General features: G+C 41.5%; 1 protein-coding gene across 1 annotated transcript in view; it reads left to right on the top strand.

Moving 5' to 3' along the window:
• INO80 (INO80 complex ATPase subunit) overlaps positions 1–20,173 on the top strand; it is a 136,940-nt gene that overhangs the window by 19,137 nt on the left and 97,630 nt on the right. Inside the window, exons 2-9 of the mRNA XM_031002339.3 lie at positions 602–787; positions 1,027–1,196; positions 1,287–1,354; positions 4,773–4,928; positions 9,247–9,367; positions 11,349–11,563; positions 15,844–15,897; positions 17,018–17,221. Coding sequence (XP_030858199.2) covers positions 645–787; positions 1,027–1,196; positions 1,287–1,354; positions 4,773–4,928; positions 9,247–9,367; positions 11,349–11,563; positions 15,844–15,897; positions 17,018–17,221 — 1,131 coding nt within the window. The 5' untranslated portion in view covers positions 602–644. The remainder of the gene's footprint in view (positions 1–601; positions 788–1,026; positions 1,197–1,286; positions 1,355–4,772; positions 4,929–9,246; positions 9,368–11,348; positions 11,564–15,843; positions 15,898–17,017; positions 17,222–20,173) is intronic.

Genomic DNA, 20,173 nt, shown 5'->3' with positions numbered 1-20,173 from the left:
TCTCACCCTCACTTTTACTCTTCTAGCTCCAATTTTCTAAATTTAAATTTTACTCATTATGGCATTTTTACAAAGGATAGTAAAATACTCTGCCAATACATCTATTCCCTTATAAATAAGATACCTTACATATATGTATGAATATGAATTCAAAATGAAGAGGGCAGCACCTATTTTGAAGGTGATGCTGAGAACGAGTGCTCCTCTAGTACTTTCCTTTCTGAGGTGCACAACAGTGAGCTTGGGGTGTAGATTTGGATAGTTGTTTATTCATAGTTTGGGGTAATTTTTTATTGAAAGGGGTAAAGGAGGTGGGTATACATTTTAAGATACTGTTTTGAAAAAGTATAGTATGAATTTTCATTGTGAAATGTAACTGTGTTGCTGTGTTTTTATATTCTTTATATCCTTTTAACTTCTGCCTTTGCTTTAGGAGGCAGTGTCTAACAAGAGCTTTATCATGATCTTTCTGCAGACTCCTGTCTTTTCAGTGTCTTGTGTTCTAGAAGGTCTGATTTCTCTTCACATTGGGAACAAGCAGGCAAGAGAAAGGGAGAATGGATAGTAATTTCATCTTTCACTTCTTATCTCTGTTCTGCAGCCGTGCAGTCGGAGGTCCTTGTGCATGAAGACAGATTTGTTCTATGGCCTCGGAGTTGGGTGCCAGGGATGATGGAGGCTGCACAGAGCTGGCAAAGCCCCTCTATCTTCAGTACTTGGAGAGGGCCCTCCGGTTGGACCATTTTCTGCGACAAACGTCAGCTATCTTCAATAGGAATATTTCTAGGTATGTTATTGTATCTTTGCAATATGTTTTACCAAATTCCTGATTTCCATCATCCTTACAGATTTTATAGGATTAAAGTATCTTATGATTTTTATGTTTGATATTTTCTTTTGCCTCTTTCAAATAAAAAAGTCAATTTATTTCAGAGGAACAGTTTCTTCTGTAAAGTGTCCAGTTCTAACTTTAAATTATATTTTATTGGGTCAGCTGTAATTGTGGACTCATTCTTCAATTTATAGTGATGACAGTGAAGATGGACTGGATGACAGTAATCCGTTATTGCCCCAGTCTGGGGATCCCTTAATACAAGTTAAGGAAGAACCTCCAAATTCATTGCTTGGTGAAACTTCTGGAGCAGGCAGTTCTGGAATGTTAAACACATATTCTCTGAATGGAGTTCTACAGTCAGGTCAGTGTGGTGTGACATCCCCCTTTGGACTATCGTTATCTTGGGGCAGTCATCCTTTAATTTTTTTATTCTTTGTGTTTCTTTATACAGAATCAAAATGTGATAAGGGGAATTTATATAATTTCTCTAAGCTGAAGAAAAGCAGAAAGTGGCTAAAGGTAAGAGATAAAGCAGGGTGTTTACAATGCAGATAGTCTACTAAAGTTACTAATAGATGGGAAAGTTATCAACTCATTTTGGCAGATTGACAGAGTTTTTCAAATATGATTCTTTTATACTGGATGTGGTTTTTTTGAAGAGATTATTGAGAAAATCTGGAGGATTCAGTGAAGTCATTTAGCAAACATGAATTGAGTACAGGTTGAGTATCGCTAATCTGAAATGCTTGAGACCAGACGTGTTTCAGATTTTGTTTTTGAGACGACGTTTCGCTCTTGTTGCCCAAGGTGGAGTGCAGTGGCATGATCTCAGCTCACTGCAACCTCCGCCTCCTAGGCTCAAGCAATTCTCCTGCCTCAGCCTCCTGAGTAGCTGGGATTACAGGCATGCGCCACCACGCCCAGCTAATTTTTTTGTATTTTTAGTAGAAATGGGGTTTCACCATGTTAGCTAGGTTGGTCACGAACTCCTGACCTCAGGTGATCCGCCTGCCTCAGCCTCCCAAAGTGCTGGGATTATAGGCGTGAGCCACCGCACCCAGCCTCAGATTTTTTTTTTTTTGAATATTTGCAATACAAAATGAGATATCTTGGAGATGGGACCCAAGTTAATAAACACCAAATTCATTTATCTTTTATGTACACCTTATACACATAGCCTGAAGGTAATTATATTTTTCCCTTGGGGATGGTGAATAAACTCTGTTTTGTATACCTGTGTTTTGATTGTGACCTGTCACGTGAGGTCAGGTGTGGAATTTTCCACTTGTGGCATCTTATTGGTGCTCAAAACCTTTGAGATTTTGGAGTATTTTGGGTTTTTGGAATAGGGATGCTCAACCTGTTATAACGTACTGAGGGGAAACAGGAAGTACAAAAATTTATCAGATGAAGTCCTTGCACTCATTGGGTCACATAATCAGGAATATTAATTCCATAAGTTCCATAATTTATATTAATTCCATAACTTCCATAAGTTCCTGAGTAGTTTATTCATTTAACAGATGTTGATTTAGTGCATCCATGTGCATGTGCCAGGTACGATTATGGTTGGGCAAGTTTCCTGCCCAGTGGTGCTTACATTCTAAAGGAGGCAGGCAGTTAGTAAGCCTGTAAACAAGTAAATAAACATGGCTTCTTTAAAGACGTAACATTTCAACTGATTCTGAATGATCACAGAGAACCATCTTATATCTAGGGTAATGGCATTTCGGTCAGAAGGAACAACTGCAAAAGTCCTGAGAAAAGAAACAACTTAGTATGTTTGGTGGAAAAAGAAGTCTAATATGGCTAGAGCACAGTGAATGAGGAGGATGGTGGAAGATGAAGTTACAAGACTGTGATCACACAGGCTTTGTCTATGTTAAGGAGTTTGTGTTTTACTGTCATTGTAGGCATAAGCCGTTGCAGTGTTTACAAGCAGAGAGGTTGTTAATCTCATTTACACTCTTACAAGATTACTGTCAGTGGCCAAACTGAATTAAGGATAGTATTTCTTTTATTGAAACTAATTATTTTTCTTTTATACTTTTCCTATGAAGTACTCAAAAGCAATTAAAACCCTTTGTTATTATCACTAGGTCCTTCAAAAGGCTCATGTGTAAAAGGTCCGATTTGGTCAATATCAGTTGCACTTTAGGCTGTTGGAAATGCAGAAATTGTTATGCTTAGCCGTCATATTTTGAAAAATTGAGTTATAATTCATTGTCATAAAATTCACCTTTTCATTTTATTTTATTTTTATTTATTTATTTTTGAGACAGGGTCTCACTTTTTCACCCTGGCTGGAGTGCGGTGGCACAATCTCAGCTTAGTGCAGCTTCGACCTCCCGGGTTCTAGTGATCCTCCAGCCTCACCCCGGTGAAGTAGGACTACAGGCCCGCATCACCACGTTCAACTAATTTTTGGGGGTTTCGCCATGTTGCCCAGGCTGGTGTCGAACTCCTGAGCTCAAGCAATCTGCCTGCCTCAGCCTCTCAAAGTGCTGGGATTACAGGTGTGAGCCACCGTGCCTGGCCAAATTCACCCTTTTACAGGTTAAAATTTAGTAGTTTTTCGTGTATTTACAAAGTTCTATACCCATGATTACAATGTAATCTCAGAAAATTTTTAACATTCTGAAATGAACCCCGTACCCATTAGCAGTCACTCTCCGTTTTCTTTTTTCTTTTTTTTGAGACGGAGTCTTGCTCTGTCGCCCAGGCTGTAGTGCAGTGGCGTGATCTCAGCTCACTGCAACCTCTCCCTCCTGGGTTCAAGCGATTCTCCTGTCTCAGCCTCCTGAGTAGCTGAAACTACAGGCGCTTGCCACCACGCCTGGCTAATTTTTGTATTTTTAGTAGAGACAGGGTTTCACCATGTTAGCCAGGCTGTTCTCAGACTCCTGACCTTGTGATCCCCCCGCCTTGGCCTCCCGAAGTGCTGGGATTACAGACATGAGCCACTGAGCCCGGCCGGTAGTCACTCTCCATTTTCTATTTCCTCTGTCCTTTGGCAGCGACTAATCTGCTTTTTGTCTGTATTGATGTGCCTCTTCTGGAATTTTTGTTTTTGTTTTCTTTTTAGGAGACAGGCTCTTGCTCTGTTTCCTAGGTTGGAGTGCAGTGGTGCAGCCATAGCTCACTGCACCCTCGAACTCCTGGGGTCAAGCAATCCTTCCTCCTCTGTCTCCCAAGTAGCTGGGACTATAGGCACATGCCTTTTTTTGTAGAGAAGAGATCTTATTAGGTTGCCCAAGCTAGTCTTGAACTCCCGGCCTCAAGCAGTCCTCATGCCTGGGCCTGCCAAAGTGTTGGGATTACAGGTGTGAGCCACCACTCCCAGCCTAGACATTTCGTATAAATTGAATCCTATGATAACGTGACCTTTTATGATTGACTTCTTTAATTTAGCATAATATTTTCAAGATTCTTCATATTGTAGCCCCTACTAATGTGTTATTCCTTTTCATGGCTGAATTACATCTCATTATCTGGATATTCCACATTTTATTTATCCATTTATCAATAAATGGATATTTGGGATATTTCTCCTTTTGGGCCGTTACAGCTTGCTTTCTATATTTTTTTATACCCTATAGGTAGTTGGTTTTTTTGCCTTCCTGTTTGGCATGTATGTATAGTTTGTATGTATATGATATTTATGTATTGTTTATACTTTTGTAAGTATTCAGAGGAATTTTTAGCCTTGTTGCTGATAACATGTCCCATGTTTTATTGCATTTTAGTTTGTATTCCCTAAGTTTAATTAGTATTCTTAATGTTTTTCAGTTGAATTTATAAAGCATATCATAAGGGGAACTGGAGTGACTATCTTCCTGCTGTTTTTGTCATTGTTTTGGATCTAGGAAAAAATGCTTGGATTATAAATGGGATTGCTTCACAGCAAAAGATAGATTTCTATTTTCACCCTTTTCAGAGCATGCTGCTAAGTGATGAATCCAGCGAGGCTGATTCTCAGAGTGAAGACGATGATGAAGAAGAACTCAATCTCAGCAGAGAAGAACTTCACAACATGCTTCGACTACACAAATATAAGAAACTTCACCAAAATAAGTATAGTAAAGACAAGGAGGTAAGAGTTTCAGGAGAAACACTTCAAACTGAATATTCACCCTCTGCTTTATAGTCATTAAAGATACATCATTTTGGCTGGGCGTGGTGGCTCACACCTATAATCCCAGCACTTTGGGAGGACGAGGCGGGCGGATCATGAGGTCAAGAAATTGAAACCATCCCGGCCAACATGGTGAAACCCCCTGTCTACTAAAAATACAAAATTTAGCTGGGTGTGGTGGCGTGCGCCTGTAGTCCCAGCTACTCAGGAGGCTGAGGCAGGAGAATTGCTTGAACCCAGAGGCGGAGTTTGCAGTGAGCTGAGATCAAGCCACTGCACTCCAGCCTGGCGACAGAGCGAGACTCTGTCTCAAAAAAAAAGAGAGAGATACATCATTTTCTGGAGCTGGAAATCATTATCCTCAGCAGTGAGTGTAAGTGGGAGCTGAACAATGAGAACACATGGACACAGGGAGGGGAACAAGACACACTGGGGCCTGGGCAGGTGGGTGCAGGAGGAGGGAGAGCATCAGGAAAAATAGCTAATGCTTGCTGGGCTTAATACTTAGGTGATGGGTTGATAGGTGCAGCAAACCACATGGCACATGTTTACCCGTGTAGCAAACCTGCACATCTTGCACATGTACCCTGGAACTTAAAAAAAAAGAAAATTCCTGACTGGGTGCGGTGGCTCACGCCTGTAATCCCAGCACTTTGGGAGGCTGAAGTGGGCAGATCACTTGAGGTCAGGAGTTCGAGCCCAGCCCAGCCAACTTGGTGAAACTCCATCTCTACTAAAAATACAAAATGTTGGCCGGGCGCAGTGACTCATGCCTGTAATCCCAGCACTTTGGGAGGCCCAGGCGGGTGAATCACCTGAGGTCAGGAGTTCGAGACCAGCCTGACCAACATAAGGAAACTGTGTCTCTACTAAAAATACAAAATTAGCTGGGCGTGGTGGTGCATGCCTGTAATCCCAGGTACTCAGGAGGCTGAGGCAGGAGAATCGCTTGAACCCGGGAGGTGGAGGTTGCAGTGAGCCAAGATTGCGCCACTGCACCCCTGCCTGGGTGACAGAGCAAGACTTCATCTCAAAAAAAAAAAAAAAAAAAAGAATTTCTAAAATTCTCTGGAATCAATGAAATTAAACTACTAATACTTCGGATGTACTAGACTAAAAGATATGTTCTTCAAAAAAAGAGATACATCATTTTAACTTTAGGTAGCAGTGGAGCAGCTTTATTGAGATGTAATTCACATAACAAAACTTCAGCCTTATATAGTGTGCAATTCAGTGTTTTTTTAATATATTCATAGTTGTGTTACTATCATTACTGCCTAATTCCAGAACATTTGCATCACCTCATAAAGAAACTGCATGCCTCTTAGCTGTTGCCCCTCATTCTTTCTTTCCCTCAGTCCAGACAACCACCAATCCACTCTGTTCCTTTTTTCTTTTTTTTGGACAGAGTCTCGCTCTGTTGCCCAGGCTGGAGTGCAGTGGCGCGATCTTGGCTTACTGCAGCCTCTGCTTCCCAGGGTCAAGCGATTCTCCTGCTCAGCCTGCTGAGTAGCTGGGATTACAGGCATGTGCCACCACAGCCGGCTTTTTTTTTGCGTTTTTAGTAAAGACGGGTTTTCACCATGTTGGCCAGGTTGGTCTCGAACTCCTGACCTCAGGTGATCCTCCCTCCTTAGCCTACCAAAGTGCTGGGATTACAGGCGTGAGCCACCATCCCCAGCCCAATCTGCTCTGTTTCTATAAATGTGCCCATTCTAGACATTTCATACAAATGGAGTCATGCAACATGTGGCTGTGTCCAGCTTCTCTCACTTAATGTCATATTTTCAAGATTGATTAATGTTGTAGCATGTATCAGCATTTCATTTCTTTTTATTGCAAATATTCGTTGTATTTATACCTTATTTTATATATGCATTGTCCAGTTCATGAACTATGATTAGCATATTTCTACTTTTTGGCTATTTTGAATAATGATGGTGTGAAGATTTGTGTACAGGTTTTGTGTTGGTGTGTTTTCATTTCTCTTCATTATATACTTAACAGAGAAATTGCTGGGTCATATGGAAACACGTTGCTTAGCCTTTTGAGGAATTGCCAGAATGCTTACATTCTAGTGTTGCTTATTCATGCAGTTGCTCTTTGGGTGTAGTGTTTCTCTCTTAGAAAGCTCTTCATACACTAACATTAAAATGATGATAGTTTTGAGTGACAACTATTTGAATGCCGTTACCAAAGCCTTCTGTCTCTGTCTTTCTTTTTTTTTTTTTTTTTGAGATTGAGTTTCACTCTTGTTGCCCAGGCTCGAGTGCAGTGGCGTGATCTTGGCTCACTGCCACCTCCGCCTTCTGAGTTCAAGCAATACTCCCGCCTCAGTCTCCCGAGTAGCTGGGATTACAGGCATGCGCCACCACGCCTGGCTATTTTTGTATTTTTAGTAGAGATACGGTTTTTCAATGTTCGTCAGGCTGGTCTCAGACTGAGGTGATCCACCCGCCTCGGCCTCCCAAAGTGCTGGGATTATAGGGGTGAGGCACCCCGCCCAGCCGCCTTCTGACTATTTCTACAAGTGTGGAACATTGTACATAATGAGCAATAGTATATTTGAAGACCTAAGAATTTTCTAGCAATTAGTTAAGGTCCAAAGTTAGTTCAGAGAGATTGGAATAATATTCTGAACCTTATAAACCTGTAGAAGTGGTAAACGGAGTATCTGACCCTTTTGATGTAAAAAGTTCCTTCTTAAACTCCAGCACTAAGGTACTTGGCGCTCCAAGTATTTGCTTGTTTTTTATGTTTATTTTTAATTTATTTTTGTTTTATTTTTTGAGATGGAGGCTCTGTCACCCAGACTGAAATGCAGTGGCATGATCTTGGCTCACTGCAACCTCTGCCTCCTGGGTTCAGGCAGTTCTCCTGTCTTAGTCTCCCAAGTAGCTGGGACTACAGAAGCCCGCCACCATGCCTGGCTAATTTTTTTTATTTTTAGTAGAGATGTGGTTTCATCATGTTGGCCAGGCTGGTCTTGACTTCCTGACCTCAAATAATTTGCCCACCTTAGCCTTCCAAAGTGCTGGTATTACAGGCATGAGCCATGGCGCCCAGCTGAGCCACCATGCCTGGCGCTTGTTTTTTAAATTCAGATAAAACATACATATAGGAAAGTTATCAGACTTTAAGTGTACAGCTCAGTGCATGCTAATTTAATTTTGATTTTTATCAGAGGACATTGTAATAGTTCCCCATGTTAATCTTTCAGTCTTATTTCAGTCCTCAGACAATTTGTTTGGCTATAATCCAGGAAAGAGATTTAATAGTGGGCTACCTAATTTTAATTTATATTTATGCATTAGTAATATGTGAGACAAAATTAATATGAGATTTGGGGAGTAAGTGAAATATTTGAAAGCATTTACTTACCACTTCCAGGATGGAAAGAGTTACGTTATTCATATGTTAGAATTCTGGCAATGTAGGCACTATTTATAATAATAGCAGACTGTCTTAGTGGAAGATGAAGAGAGGAAAGACTTGAAAGATTCAAGAATTGGGATGACTGGTGACTATTTGAAGCAGACATATGACTAATAGAAAAGCAAGCATGAAGGGCCAGTTGAAGTGGCTCACACTTGTTAATCCCAGCACTTTGGGAGGCTGAGGTGGGCTGACACTGAGATGGGCTGACCACGAGGTCAGGAGATCAAGACCATCCTGGCCAACGTGGTGAAACCCCGTGTCTGCTGAAAATACAAAAATCAGCTGGGTGTGGTGGCGTGTGCTTGTAATCCCAGCTACTTGGGAGGCTGAGACACGAGAATCGCTTGAACCAAGGGGCGGAGGTTGCAGTGAGCCCAGATCATGCCGCTGCACTCCAGCCTGGCGACAGAGCAAGACTGTCTCAAAAAAAAAAAAAGAAAAGCAAGCATGAGGAGCCTTAGTAAATCTGAGGAACTGTTGGTAATAGAAATATGGTTTATTTCTTGGTGAATTTCCAAGGGGAGACATTTCTGCAAGGAATTAATTTCATGTCTTAGTATATGTCAGGTTTAAGTAAGTATGTAGAAATTCAGAAGCATGAAGAGTTTTGCTTTCTTAAATTATTTTCAGTGACCTGTTACGTGTATAGGAGTTGAACTCATTTTGTTTGAAGTTAAGTAAGTGATTCTCTTTGATATACTAGATGTTACTGATCTCTTTGTGGGAAGAATACTGTATTTAGGAGCTATGATTTCCTCTGGCTTAGTTTTCTGTAGTAAAGGTAATTTGAAAGCTGTACTATAGAAAACAGGCCCATCATGGTCTTTGCCTGCTTCAGTTGCAGCAATATCAGTACTACAGTGCAGGCCTGCTCTCCACATATGACCCTTTCTATGAGCAACAACGGCACCTACTTGGACCCAAGAAAAAGAAATTTAAGGAGGAAAAGAAACTTAAAGGTGAGCATGTTGAACTGCCTTCCACGTATATTCATTCTTAGTTTCAGAATTGCATGTGGCCTACTGGTGCATTTGGACTTTATATATAGTCCATATGGTAGAAATTTGCTTTATCTGAAAAACTCTCCTTTCTAATTAGTAGCAAGTACAGTTTTCCCTTTGGTATCCATGGGTGATTGGATTCTGGACCCCTGGCAGGTACCAAAATCCAGAGATGCTCAAATTCATTATATAAAATGGTATAGTATTTGCATCTGAGCTGTGCACATCCTCTCGTATACTTTAAGTCATCTCTGGATTACTTATAATACCTAATATGATGTAAATGCTATGTAAATACTTGTTATCCTATATTGTTTAGAGAATAATGAGCAAAAAATGTTTGTACATATTCAGTACAGCTGCTGCAACCATTCCTTTTTTTTTTTCCTGAATATTTTTGATCCTCAGTTGGTTGAATCTATGATGTGGAACCCACAGATAGGAAGGGTAGACTATATTATTAACCTTAATTCATATTTGGCTTATAGTCTTTAGTTCTAGAATTGGAAAGACAGATTCCTAGCTAAAGGTTTAGGCAAAATTAGTTTATTCCATTTTTCTTATACACACTCTGCAAATATTGCAAATGTTTTGGGATAGGAAGTTGGTTATGCACAGAGAAGTAAGAAAAGTAACCTGAGGTGTTTGGAATAAGTTATCATTGTTGCTGTCTGAGGTGATTTAAAATAGATCACCTCCTGATGATCTTCTGTAGTGTTTGTTTGCATGTTTGCCAGGAAATGTCCTTTCCTCTCTTACTGAGCTCTCAGCAGCTGGATATCAGGAAGGAAACTGAAAGAGAAAGTTTTAAACTATCTTTGTGAGGCAAATTTTATTCCCCTGAAAGTATTAATTTCTTTTTTCTTTTTTTTGAGATGGAGTCTCGCTCTGTCACCCAGGCTGGAGTGCAGTGGTGTGATCTCAGCTCACTGCAACCTCTACCTCCTGAGTTCAAGCAATTCTCATGCCTCAGCCTCCCGAGTAGTTGGGATTACAGGTGCATGCCACTATACCTGGCTAATTTTTGTATTTTTAGTAGAGATGGGGTTTCACCATGTTGGCCAGGCTGGTCTTGAACTCCTGACCTCAGGTGATCCGCCTGCCTTGGCCTCTCAAAGTGCTGGGATTACTGGCGTGAGCCATCGCACCTGGCTTAAAGGTATGAATTGTACTCAAAAAGGCTCCTTTTAGCCTCCCCTTCTTTCTGTATTATCTTTATTAGTGTTTTCTCACCCTCCACACACTTTCTCCAACCTGAATTAGGGTTTTGTTTCATGTATTTTTGTCTTGCAAGTCTTAGTGACATATCAATATGTCTTTTTCTTCTCTTTTATTTTTCTTTATCCACCTTATAGGTATACTTTTTTCTTATTTTCCCCACACTGCATAGATGTATAGCCACCTTATATTGCCACCAAGTAGAAATAAGTTTCCTTCCTTTGACTATTACTTGAGTCTGTGATACCTCAGACACTTCCTTAGCTACTAGGTTCAAAAGAAATTTGGTTCTTGCCACGCGCCTGTAGTCCCAGCTACTCGGGAGGCTGAGGCGGGAGAATCGCTTGAACCTGGGAGGTGGAGGTTGCAGTGAGCCGAGATTGCACCATTGCACTCCAACCTGGGCGACAGGGCGAGACTCCGTCTTGGAAAAAAAATAAAAGAAATTTGGTTCTCGGGTTTTATTCCGTATTTCACTTTCATATAAACAGAGTGAGTATCCAGTGTTCTTTTCCAGGTTAGTGAGGTATCAGTCAGTATGTTTCTTCTTCTCTGTTACTTTTCTTCCTCAAGGAATATTCATGGGTCTGAGTAGATAAAGGGATATGTGTTGTCAGTGTCAGGTGGAATAAGGAAAGAACCTTGCATGTTTTAAGTCATGAGGTTGCTTTGTGACTATCTCCTGTGGAGGTGCAACCTGTTGCATCTGTTTCTTTTGCAGCTAAGTTGAAAAAAGTGAAGAAAAAAAGACGAAGAGATGAAGAACTTTCCTCTGAAGAATCCCCTCGTCGCCATCACCACCAGACCAAAGTCTTTGCCAAGTTTTCTCACGATGCACCTCCCCCTGGCACTAAGAAAAAGCACTTATCCATTGAGCAGCTGAATGCTCGTCGCAGGAAAGTATGGCTCAGCATTGTGAAAAAGGAACTACCAAAGGTAAGTGAATACCTCCAGGAGATGGAGATTAGGAGAGTGTTTTCTCTCCCCACCCACTAAAGAGGAACTCTGAGAGCTAGATACTTTCACAGATAGGAATTCTGCGAAGAAACTAATCTGTTGGAATCAAGAAAATGCTGAGTAGTACTCTTTCAGTTAACAGTTTCTTCTAGAATGTGGTCAGAATTCACAAGACAATTAGTTATTGTGTGTTGCTCCTTGGTCAAAAAATTGGAGGACAACTTCTTCAAGAAAAGAATGCAGTTTTCCTAAATATAGCAATAGATACTTGACAGCCAATTTATAGGTGATATTAGAAAAAATTAAAAAGAGGCCAGGCATGGCAGGTCACACCTGTAATCCCAGCACTTTGGGAGGCTGAGGTGGGTAGATCACTTGAGCCCAGGAGTTTGAGACCAGTCTGGACAGCATGGTGAAACCCCATCTCTACAAAAACTACAAAAATGAACTCGGCGTAGCGGCACATGTTTGTAGCCCTCCCTATGCAAGTGGCTGAGGCAGGATAGATAGAGCCCAGGAGGTTGAGGCTGCAGCGAGCTGAGATCGCACCACTGCACTCTAGCTTGTGTAACAGAATGTGTAACATAATAAATATTTATTTATCTCAAAAATTAAATAAAATAAAAAGGAGTTGATATGTTTCTTAGAGAATTTACAAATGTTTGAATGTTGCTGGATAATCACAGGCACTAGAATAAAATGTGAACGAGTTAAACATGTATAAGCATTTTTCCTCTTAATTCATTTGGTTTTGATAACATTTTACTTTATTATTATTATTTTTGAGATGGAGTCTTGCTCTGTCGCCTGGGCTGGATTGCAGTGTCATCATCTCGGCTCACTGCAACCTCCGCTTCCCAGGTTCAAACAATTCTCCTTTCTCAGCCTTCCAAGTACCTGGGGCTACAGGCAGATGCCACCATGCCCAGCTAATTTTTGTATTTTGGTAGAGATGGGGTTTCACCATGTTGGCCAGGCTGGTCTCGAACTCTTGACCCCAGGTGATCTGCCTGGCTCCGCCTCATAAAGTGTTGGGATTACAGGTGTGCGCCACCACGCGCAGCCAATAACATGTTATTTTGATATAATTTCAAAATTAATAGTTGCAAACCAGATGCCATATGCAGCGTTGTTTTTTTTTTTTTTAAGAAGTTGCAATTATAGTCCAAGGAATGTCTGTTTACCCTTAAGTGAGATTCACCAGTTGTTTACATATTACTCTTAAGGATGAATTGAGTGCAGTCCTGATAGGAACAGGATATCTCATTATAAATTGGATTTTTTTTAGAAACAGGATATTTTATGAATTGAGAAAAGTTGATACTAAAGTCCATGTGATGAAGTCAGAATGTAGAGTAGGTGGGGAAGAATTGGAAAATCCCCACTAAACATTAGAACACACTACAAAAACTCTACAGTTAAAAAAGTGTGGTACTGGCACATGAATAGGCAAATAGATGAGTAGAATAAGCCGGTGGACTTATAAATTAGTAGTGCCGAGACAACTGGGTAGCAATTTAGATAAAACTAGATCTGCATCTTACACATACTTCATATAGGTTAGTACGACACTTTTTAAACTATGGAGGTTATAGTGTGTTTTAATTTTTTTTTTTTTTTTTTGTGACAGTCTCGTCTCTTGCGGTGGCTGGAGTACAGGTGTGCGATCTTGGCTCACTGCAACCTCCGCCTCCTGGGTTTAAGCGATTCTCTCACTTCTGCCTCCCAAGTAGCTGAGTAGCTGGGACTACAGGTGTGCGCCATCACGCCCAGCTAATTTTTGTATTTTTAGAAGAGACGAGGGTTCGCCGTGTTGGCCAGGCTGGTCTTGAACTCCTGACCTCAAGTGAGCTGCTCACCTCAGCTTTCCAAAGTGCTGGAATTATAGGTGTGAGCCACCATGCCCAACCTGTTTTAATGTTTTGAGGATATTACCTTTGATCCCTTGGTATGGTGGTGTTTTGCTACTGTAAAATTAAAATTTTTTTTCCATAGCAGTTAATAAGTATTTCTGGAGACATAGTTTATGCTTGCGCATTCTTTTTTTTTTTTTTTTTTTGAGACGGAGTCTCGCTTTGTTGCCCAGGCTGGAGTGCAATCTTGGCTCACTGCAAGCTCCGCCTCCTGGGTTCATGCCATTCTCCTCCTTCAGCCTCTGGAGTAGCTGGGACTACAGGCACCCGCCACGACATCCGGCTAATTTTTTTTTGTATTTTTAGTAGAGACAGGGTTTCACCCTATTAGCCAGACTGGTCTCGATCTTCTGACCTCATGATCTGTGTGCCTCGGCCTCCCAAAGTGCTGGGGTTGCAGACGTGAGCCACTGCACCCGGCCTGTGCTTGAGCATTCTTGATGGGAAAGTTATGGGAAACTTTCCCATAACTTAGTACCTGATGAAGAGGCCTCAGATGGTGTCCTTTCAATGAAAGAAATGAGTTTTCATTTCTTTTTGAGATAGGGTCTTGTTCTGTTGCCCACGCTGGAGTGCAGCGGACTCATCTTGGTTCACTTCAGCGTTGATCTCCCAGGCTCAAGCAGTCCTCGCACCTCAGCCTCCTGAGTACCTGGGGCTATAAGTGTGTGCCACCACACTGAGCTAATTCTGTTTATTTAATTTTTTTTTGTTTTTTGAGACGGAGTTTCGCTCTTGTCACCCAGGTTGGAGTACAATGGCATGATCTCGACTCACTGCAACCTCCACCTCCCGGGTTCAAGCAATTCTCCTGAGGTAGCTCCCTCCTGGGTAGCTGGTATTACAGGCGCCTGCCACCACACTCAGCTAATTTTTGTATTTTTAGTAGAGACGGGGTTTCACCATGTTGACCAGGCTGGTGTTGAAGTCGTGACCTCAGGTGATCCAACCACCTTGGCCTCCCAAAGTGCTGGGATTACAGGCGTGAGCCACCACGCCCGGCCCAATTCTGTTTATTTTTTATAGAGACGAGGTCTCACTATGTTGCCCAGGCTAGTCTCGAACTCCTGGACTCAAGTGATCCTCCTGCCTCAACCTCCCAAAGTGCCGGGGTTGCAGGTGTAAGCCACTGCGCCTGGCCAAGAAATGACTTTTTTTTTTTTTTTTTGAGATGGAGTTTTGCTCTTGTCACCCAGGCTGGAGTGCAGTGGTGCGATCTCGGCTCACTGCAGCCTCCGCCTCCTGAGTTCAAGTGATTCTCCTGCTTCAGCCTCCCGAGTAGCTAGGATTACAGGCATGTGCCACCATGCCTGGCTAAGTTTTCTATTTTTAGTAGAAATGGGGTTTCACTACGTTGGCCAGTCTGGTCTCAAACTCATTACCTCAAGTGATCCACCCGCCTCGGCCTCCCAAAGTGCTGGGATTACAGGCGTGAACCACCATTCCTGGCCAGGAAATGACTTTTTAGTGGGAATATTTGAGGTTCCTGGCTTCAGAGTGACAATAGCTCTTTAATTAGTAAGAGTTTTTTTTTTAATAAAAGGCTCATATATTCCCTTAAATTTGCTGTCTTACGTGCAAACATTAGAGAAATGGCTTTCAGACCTTCTTTGTCACTTTGAACCCATTGTTTCTCTAGCATCAAGGAGAGTGCTCTTCAGTACTGAAAGAGCCACCCAGCTCTGCCTCTTCAGCATCTTCTTCCATGTCAAATAGACATCATGGGGAGTCAGGTTTCTGTACTGACTTTTGTTTTTTCCCTTAGCTAGAGTGGAAAACACAAATAGCTGGGTTGTGGGCTGCTGGGTCATTTTGTGTTAGGTCTTCCTTGGAGTTTAGTTTTGGAGAAGATTAGGCTTATGTGGTGGCAGAAACTGAGTAATAGTGACATCAGGTTTGCCTAGGCTGGAGGTGGGGCTAGAATCACACTTAGGAGACTAGTTTATCTTTCTCCTAATGATTCCTGTATCTGGGTGCCCTGTTCTCTCAGCCTTGCAGATTGGCCCTGGTAAGCAACATGTTTTTAATCAGGATAGCGCTAAGGTTTAGGTATTGTAACATTTTTCTAGTCCACTTCAAGCCTTACATGTAACTTAACATCTTCCCAAAAGTATACAGAAGACTATTTAAGGCATCCACAATGCTGACTTATTCTTCTTGAATGCTTCTTTAATCGTTTTATGTATGGTGTTGAGACAATACATCTGGATGACTTATAGAAGTAATGTATCTTGCTTGGCTTGACATTTTCTAACCCTCTAGGAATTGAATAAAAGACTGTTCATTCTACATAGTCTTAGTTCAAAAATGAATCCTAAATGAAATATTGTTTTTTAAATATTTTAGGCAAATAAGCAGAAAGCTTCAGCTCGTAACCTGTTTCTCACCAATAGCCGAAAGGTAAAATTGTAGTTTTGTATTTTCCATTTCATGTTTTGCTGGAATATATTCTTCTTCTTTGGGGTCCATCTTGCTGCTCTTGTCCGTTGTAACCTGTTGATCATGAATCTAATAGTTCGTAAGAGAGTTTCTGAATGTTCTCAAGCTGTTTATTTTTTATTTTTATTTTTCGAGACAGAGTCTCAGCCGCCCAGGCTGGAGTGCAGTGGCAGTGATCTTGGCTCACTGCAACCACCGTCTCCCAGGTTCAAGCGATTCTCCCATCTCAGCCTCCCGAGTAGCTGGGATTACAGGCAACTGCCATCATGCCCTATAATTTTTGTATTTTAGTAGAGACAGGGTTTCACCGTGTTGGCCAGGCTGGTCTTGAACTCCTGACCTCAGGTGATCTGCCTGCCTCGGCCTCCCAAAGTGCTAGGATTACAGGCATGAGCCACTGCGCCCGGCCTCAATCTGTTTATTAAATAAAATTGTTCTTCCTCACATTTCTGGTATTTGAACCTTTTTGGATAAGACCATAGCCCACCCTGATTTCTTGAGCAGATCATGGAATCTTCCTGTCTTCAGTCTCGTCTAAGAAATAATGATGTGAATACCTTCCCTTAGAGGAGACTAAAACAACTTCCTTTAGGAATTGTGAGGATCAGATTAGGCCATGTTATTAGTTGTGTTTCTCTGGGGTAGTCATTCAACTTCTGTGTTTCCTCATTTATAAATGAGGGTGATGGTAATGCCAATTTCATAGGGTTTTTGTGAAGAGTAAATTGGTTTAATATATTTTTCAGTGGTGCTAAAGATGTAATAAGCAGTGATAGCTGTTATTAATGTGTACAATAACATTTTGTAACTTCCAAGCACATCCCAGGTCCTTCTTCATCATTATAACTTTTCATCTTCTAAGGTGATAGAAATTGGATAGATTTCTTATCCCTGATAATACCACAGGGTCTGGGCCTATGTCACAGTACTGTACAAGGACATTAATCAAGTTGCAGGAGAAAGATGTGGTCAAGGATGACAGTTTGGCTGAACAGATTGAGGAATGATGTGGTTTAGAGTCCAGGAAAAACCAGCCTCTGGTATGGGGTCCTTTCCGCTGTAATGCTGTTGTTGTTTTCAGCTTGCTCACCAGTGCATGAAGGAGGTGCGTCGAGCTGCCTTGCAGGCCCAGAAGAACTGTAAGGAAACCTTGCCTCGTGCCCGCCGCCTCACCAAGGAGATGCTTCTGTACTGGAAGAAATATGAGAAAGTAGAGAAGGAGCACCGCAAGAGAGCAGAGAAGGAAGCTTTGGAGCAGCGGAAGTTGGATGAGGAAATGCGGGAGGTAGGGCAAAAGCATAACATTTTGAAAACCCTAATTACTACAGCCATTTGAAGAGATTCGTTTGCATTTTGAAAATTGTACATCTAACCAATGACACTGTCAATTTTTTGGTTTTTTTTTTTGGTAGAGATGCGGTTTCGCCACGTTGCCCAGGCTGGTCTCAAACTCCTGAGCTTCGAGTGATCTGCCTGCCTTGATCTCCTACCGTCAGAAATTTTTTTAAAGACTTAATTTTGAGGACGGTGATTTTACACTAGTAAACCAATTCTGCTTTTAGTCTTTTGGTAAGGCCCTCCTCAGGCCTTTTCCTCTTTTCTTCTAAGCTGTCTTCCTCTATTCTGGGCTCTTATTCCTCAAGAAAAAGGAATGAGCAAAAGAGAAAGAAAGTAGCTTTTAATTCATCTTGGTTTGTTTGTAGGTGCTGACTGCAGTTTTGCTTTTTTTGGACAGTAAGAAATAGATGCCAGATTCAGGGCCAGATAGGGACAGTGGACAATGAGCCCAGTTTTCTAAGACTTACCCTTCACCTACTGTACTGTTTTATTTATTTTTTTGTTTTGAGATGAAGTTTCACTCTTGTCGCCCAGGCTGGAGTGCAGTGGCGTAATCTCGGCTCATTGCAACCTTTGCCTCCCACATTCAAGCAATTCTGCCTCAGCTTCCCGAGTAGCTGGGACTATAGGCACCCACCACCATGCCCGGCTAATTTTTTGTATTTTTAGTAGAGACAGGGTTTCACTATGTTGGCCAGGCTGGTTTTGAATTCCTGAGCTCAGATGATACGCCTGCCTTGGCCTCCCAAAGTGCTGAGATTACAGGCGTGAGCCACCGTGCCCAGCCTACTTTACTTTTTTAACTTGCAGCCAGTACTGTTGGTAAACCTCATGCCAGCTGATGTAGGCTATGTATATTGCTGAGGGAAGCAAGAGGAGAGAATAAGAAGGCAAAGTCATTGTATTGCCATTGATAAACCAGCTGAGATGAATGGAAGGAGAGTTGAGATTTGAAGAAAGAAGGGAATTAGTGGATTGGATGATGTTTTCTTTCAGGTATATGTAGTAACTCATGTCAAAGTGGAGCTTTGGAGCCTCTTCTGAGCTCTTGATCTTCCCTTATTTTGTCATGACTTCGAGAATGAAGATGGATTTTGCTCAGTTCTCTTAAGTCTCCTGGTTAATTTGTATATTTGCATGCAAGGTAATCATATTATCAAGTTAGTAAACATTTGATGCTTTTGGGAATTCTTAACTCAGAGAATTTAAAGTCATTTGAGAGTTAGCCACAGATCTTGAAGTTTTGCAGGCAACTTGGCCTATATTCTAGATTTCTGAGACCTAGATTCTTAGTTATGTTGATAGCTAACTGATGGTTATGCTGACTTATGCATCTTTTTCTTTGAACTTTTGAATTAAATTTTGACATATCCTTTCTGTTTTCTTAATCTACTTCGTTCATTTAATCATATGGTAGTTAACTTCTTTAGGGTTAAAGATATTATTCTTGGCCGGGCGCGGTGGCTCACGTCTGTAATCTCAGCACTTTGGGAGGCCGAGGTGGGTGAATCACAAGGTCAGGAGTTCAAGACCAGCTTGGCCAACATGGTGAAACCCTGTCTCTACTAAAAATACAAAAGTTAGCCGGGCATGGTGGCGGCCGCCTGTAATCTCAGCTACTTGGGAGGCTGAGGCAGAGAATTGCTTGAACCCGGGAGGTGGAGGTTGCAGTGAGCCGAGATCGTGCCACTACACTCCAGCCTGGGCGACAGAGGAAGAATCCATCTCAAAAAAAAAAAAAAAAGGTGTTATTCTTTTTCTTAATTGTTTTACTTTAGAAAGTTTTCCTTAGGCTGAGTGTATTGGCTCATGCCCATAATCCTAGCAGAAAGGCAGAGACGGGAGGATCGCTGGAATCCAGGAGTTCAAGACCAGTGTGGGCAACATAGTGATACTTCATATCTATAAACAGTAGAAAAATTAGACAGGTGTAGTGGCACATGCCTATAGTCCCAGTTACTTTGGAGGCTGAGGTGGGAGTATTGCTTGAGCCTGGGATGTTGAGGCTGCAGTGAGCTGTGTTCTTGTTACTGCCTCCAGCCTGGGTGACAGAGTAAGATACCATCTCTTCAGAAAAAAACAAAGATTTTCTTGATAGCACTTTAGGTTTGAAACATGAACATTCATGAAGACAAAAACTTAATTTTCTGTCACTCTCTTTCTCAAGTTTTCTTCTATTTTGGATCTGGCTCAAGTGCTATAAAGCTTTAAAGAGACAGGATAATTCTACGTAGATTACTGCTTTATAAAATATACTTTCAGCCTTTTGGGTTTGTTTTTTTTTTTTGCTGTATTCCCTATTGTATTGTTTTTCTTTTGGGAGAGTGGATCAAGGATAAATCAAGTATATTTTATGAATTTTGTTATGAAATAATTCAAAATAATGACTCTTGGACCAATAATGCTCTTTTTTGAAAAAAAAGAAAGCAAACAAGGCTGGGCGCGGTGGCTCACGCTTGTAATCCCAGCACTTTGGGAGGCCGAGGTGGGCGGATCAAGAGATCGGGAGATCGAGACCGTCCTGGCTAACACGGTGAAACCCCGTCTTTACTAAAAATACAAAAAATTAGCTGGGTGTGGTGACATACACCTGTAGTCCTAGCTATTCGGGAGGCTGAGACAGCAGAATCGCTTGAACCGGGGAGATGGAGGTTGCAGTGGGCCGAGATTACACCACTGCACTCCAGCCAGGGTGAGAGAGCAAGACTCCATCTCAAAAAAAGAAAAAGAAAACAAAATAATGACTCTTTAATATGCTACTTATACTGTGTTCTGTGTTCCATATAATTTGGTATTTTGGATTATGTTTTCATTTTATTGTTTATCTTAGGAATGATTTTATTTATTGACACAATGATTATTTTTCTTAGGTTATTTTAGAGTAGAGGCACTTAGAAAA

This window comes from Gorilla gorilla, chromosome 16, assembly GCF_029281585.2.
Source record: "Gorilla gorilla gorilla isolate KB3781 chromosome 16, NHGRI_mGorGor1-v2.1_pri, whole genome shotgun sequence".
NCBI lineage: Eukaryota > Metazoa > Chordata > Mammalia > Primates > Hominidae > Gorilla > Gorilla gorilla.
The sequence above is the reverse complement of the archived record's forward strand: the minus strand, read 5'-3'. Positions and strand labels throughout refer to the sequence as shown.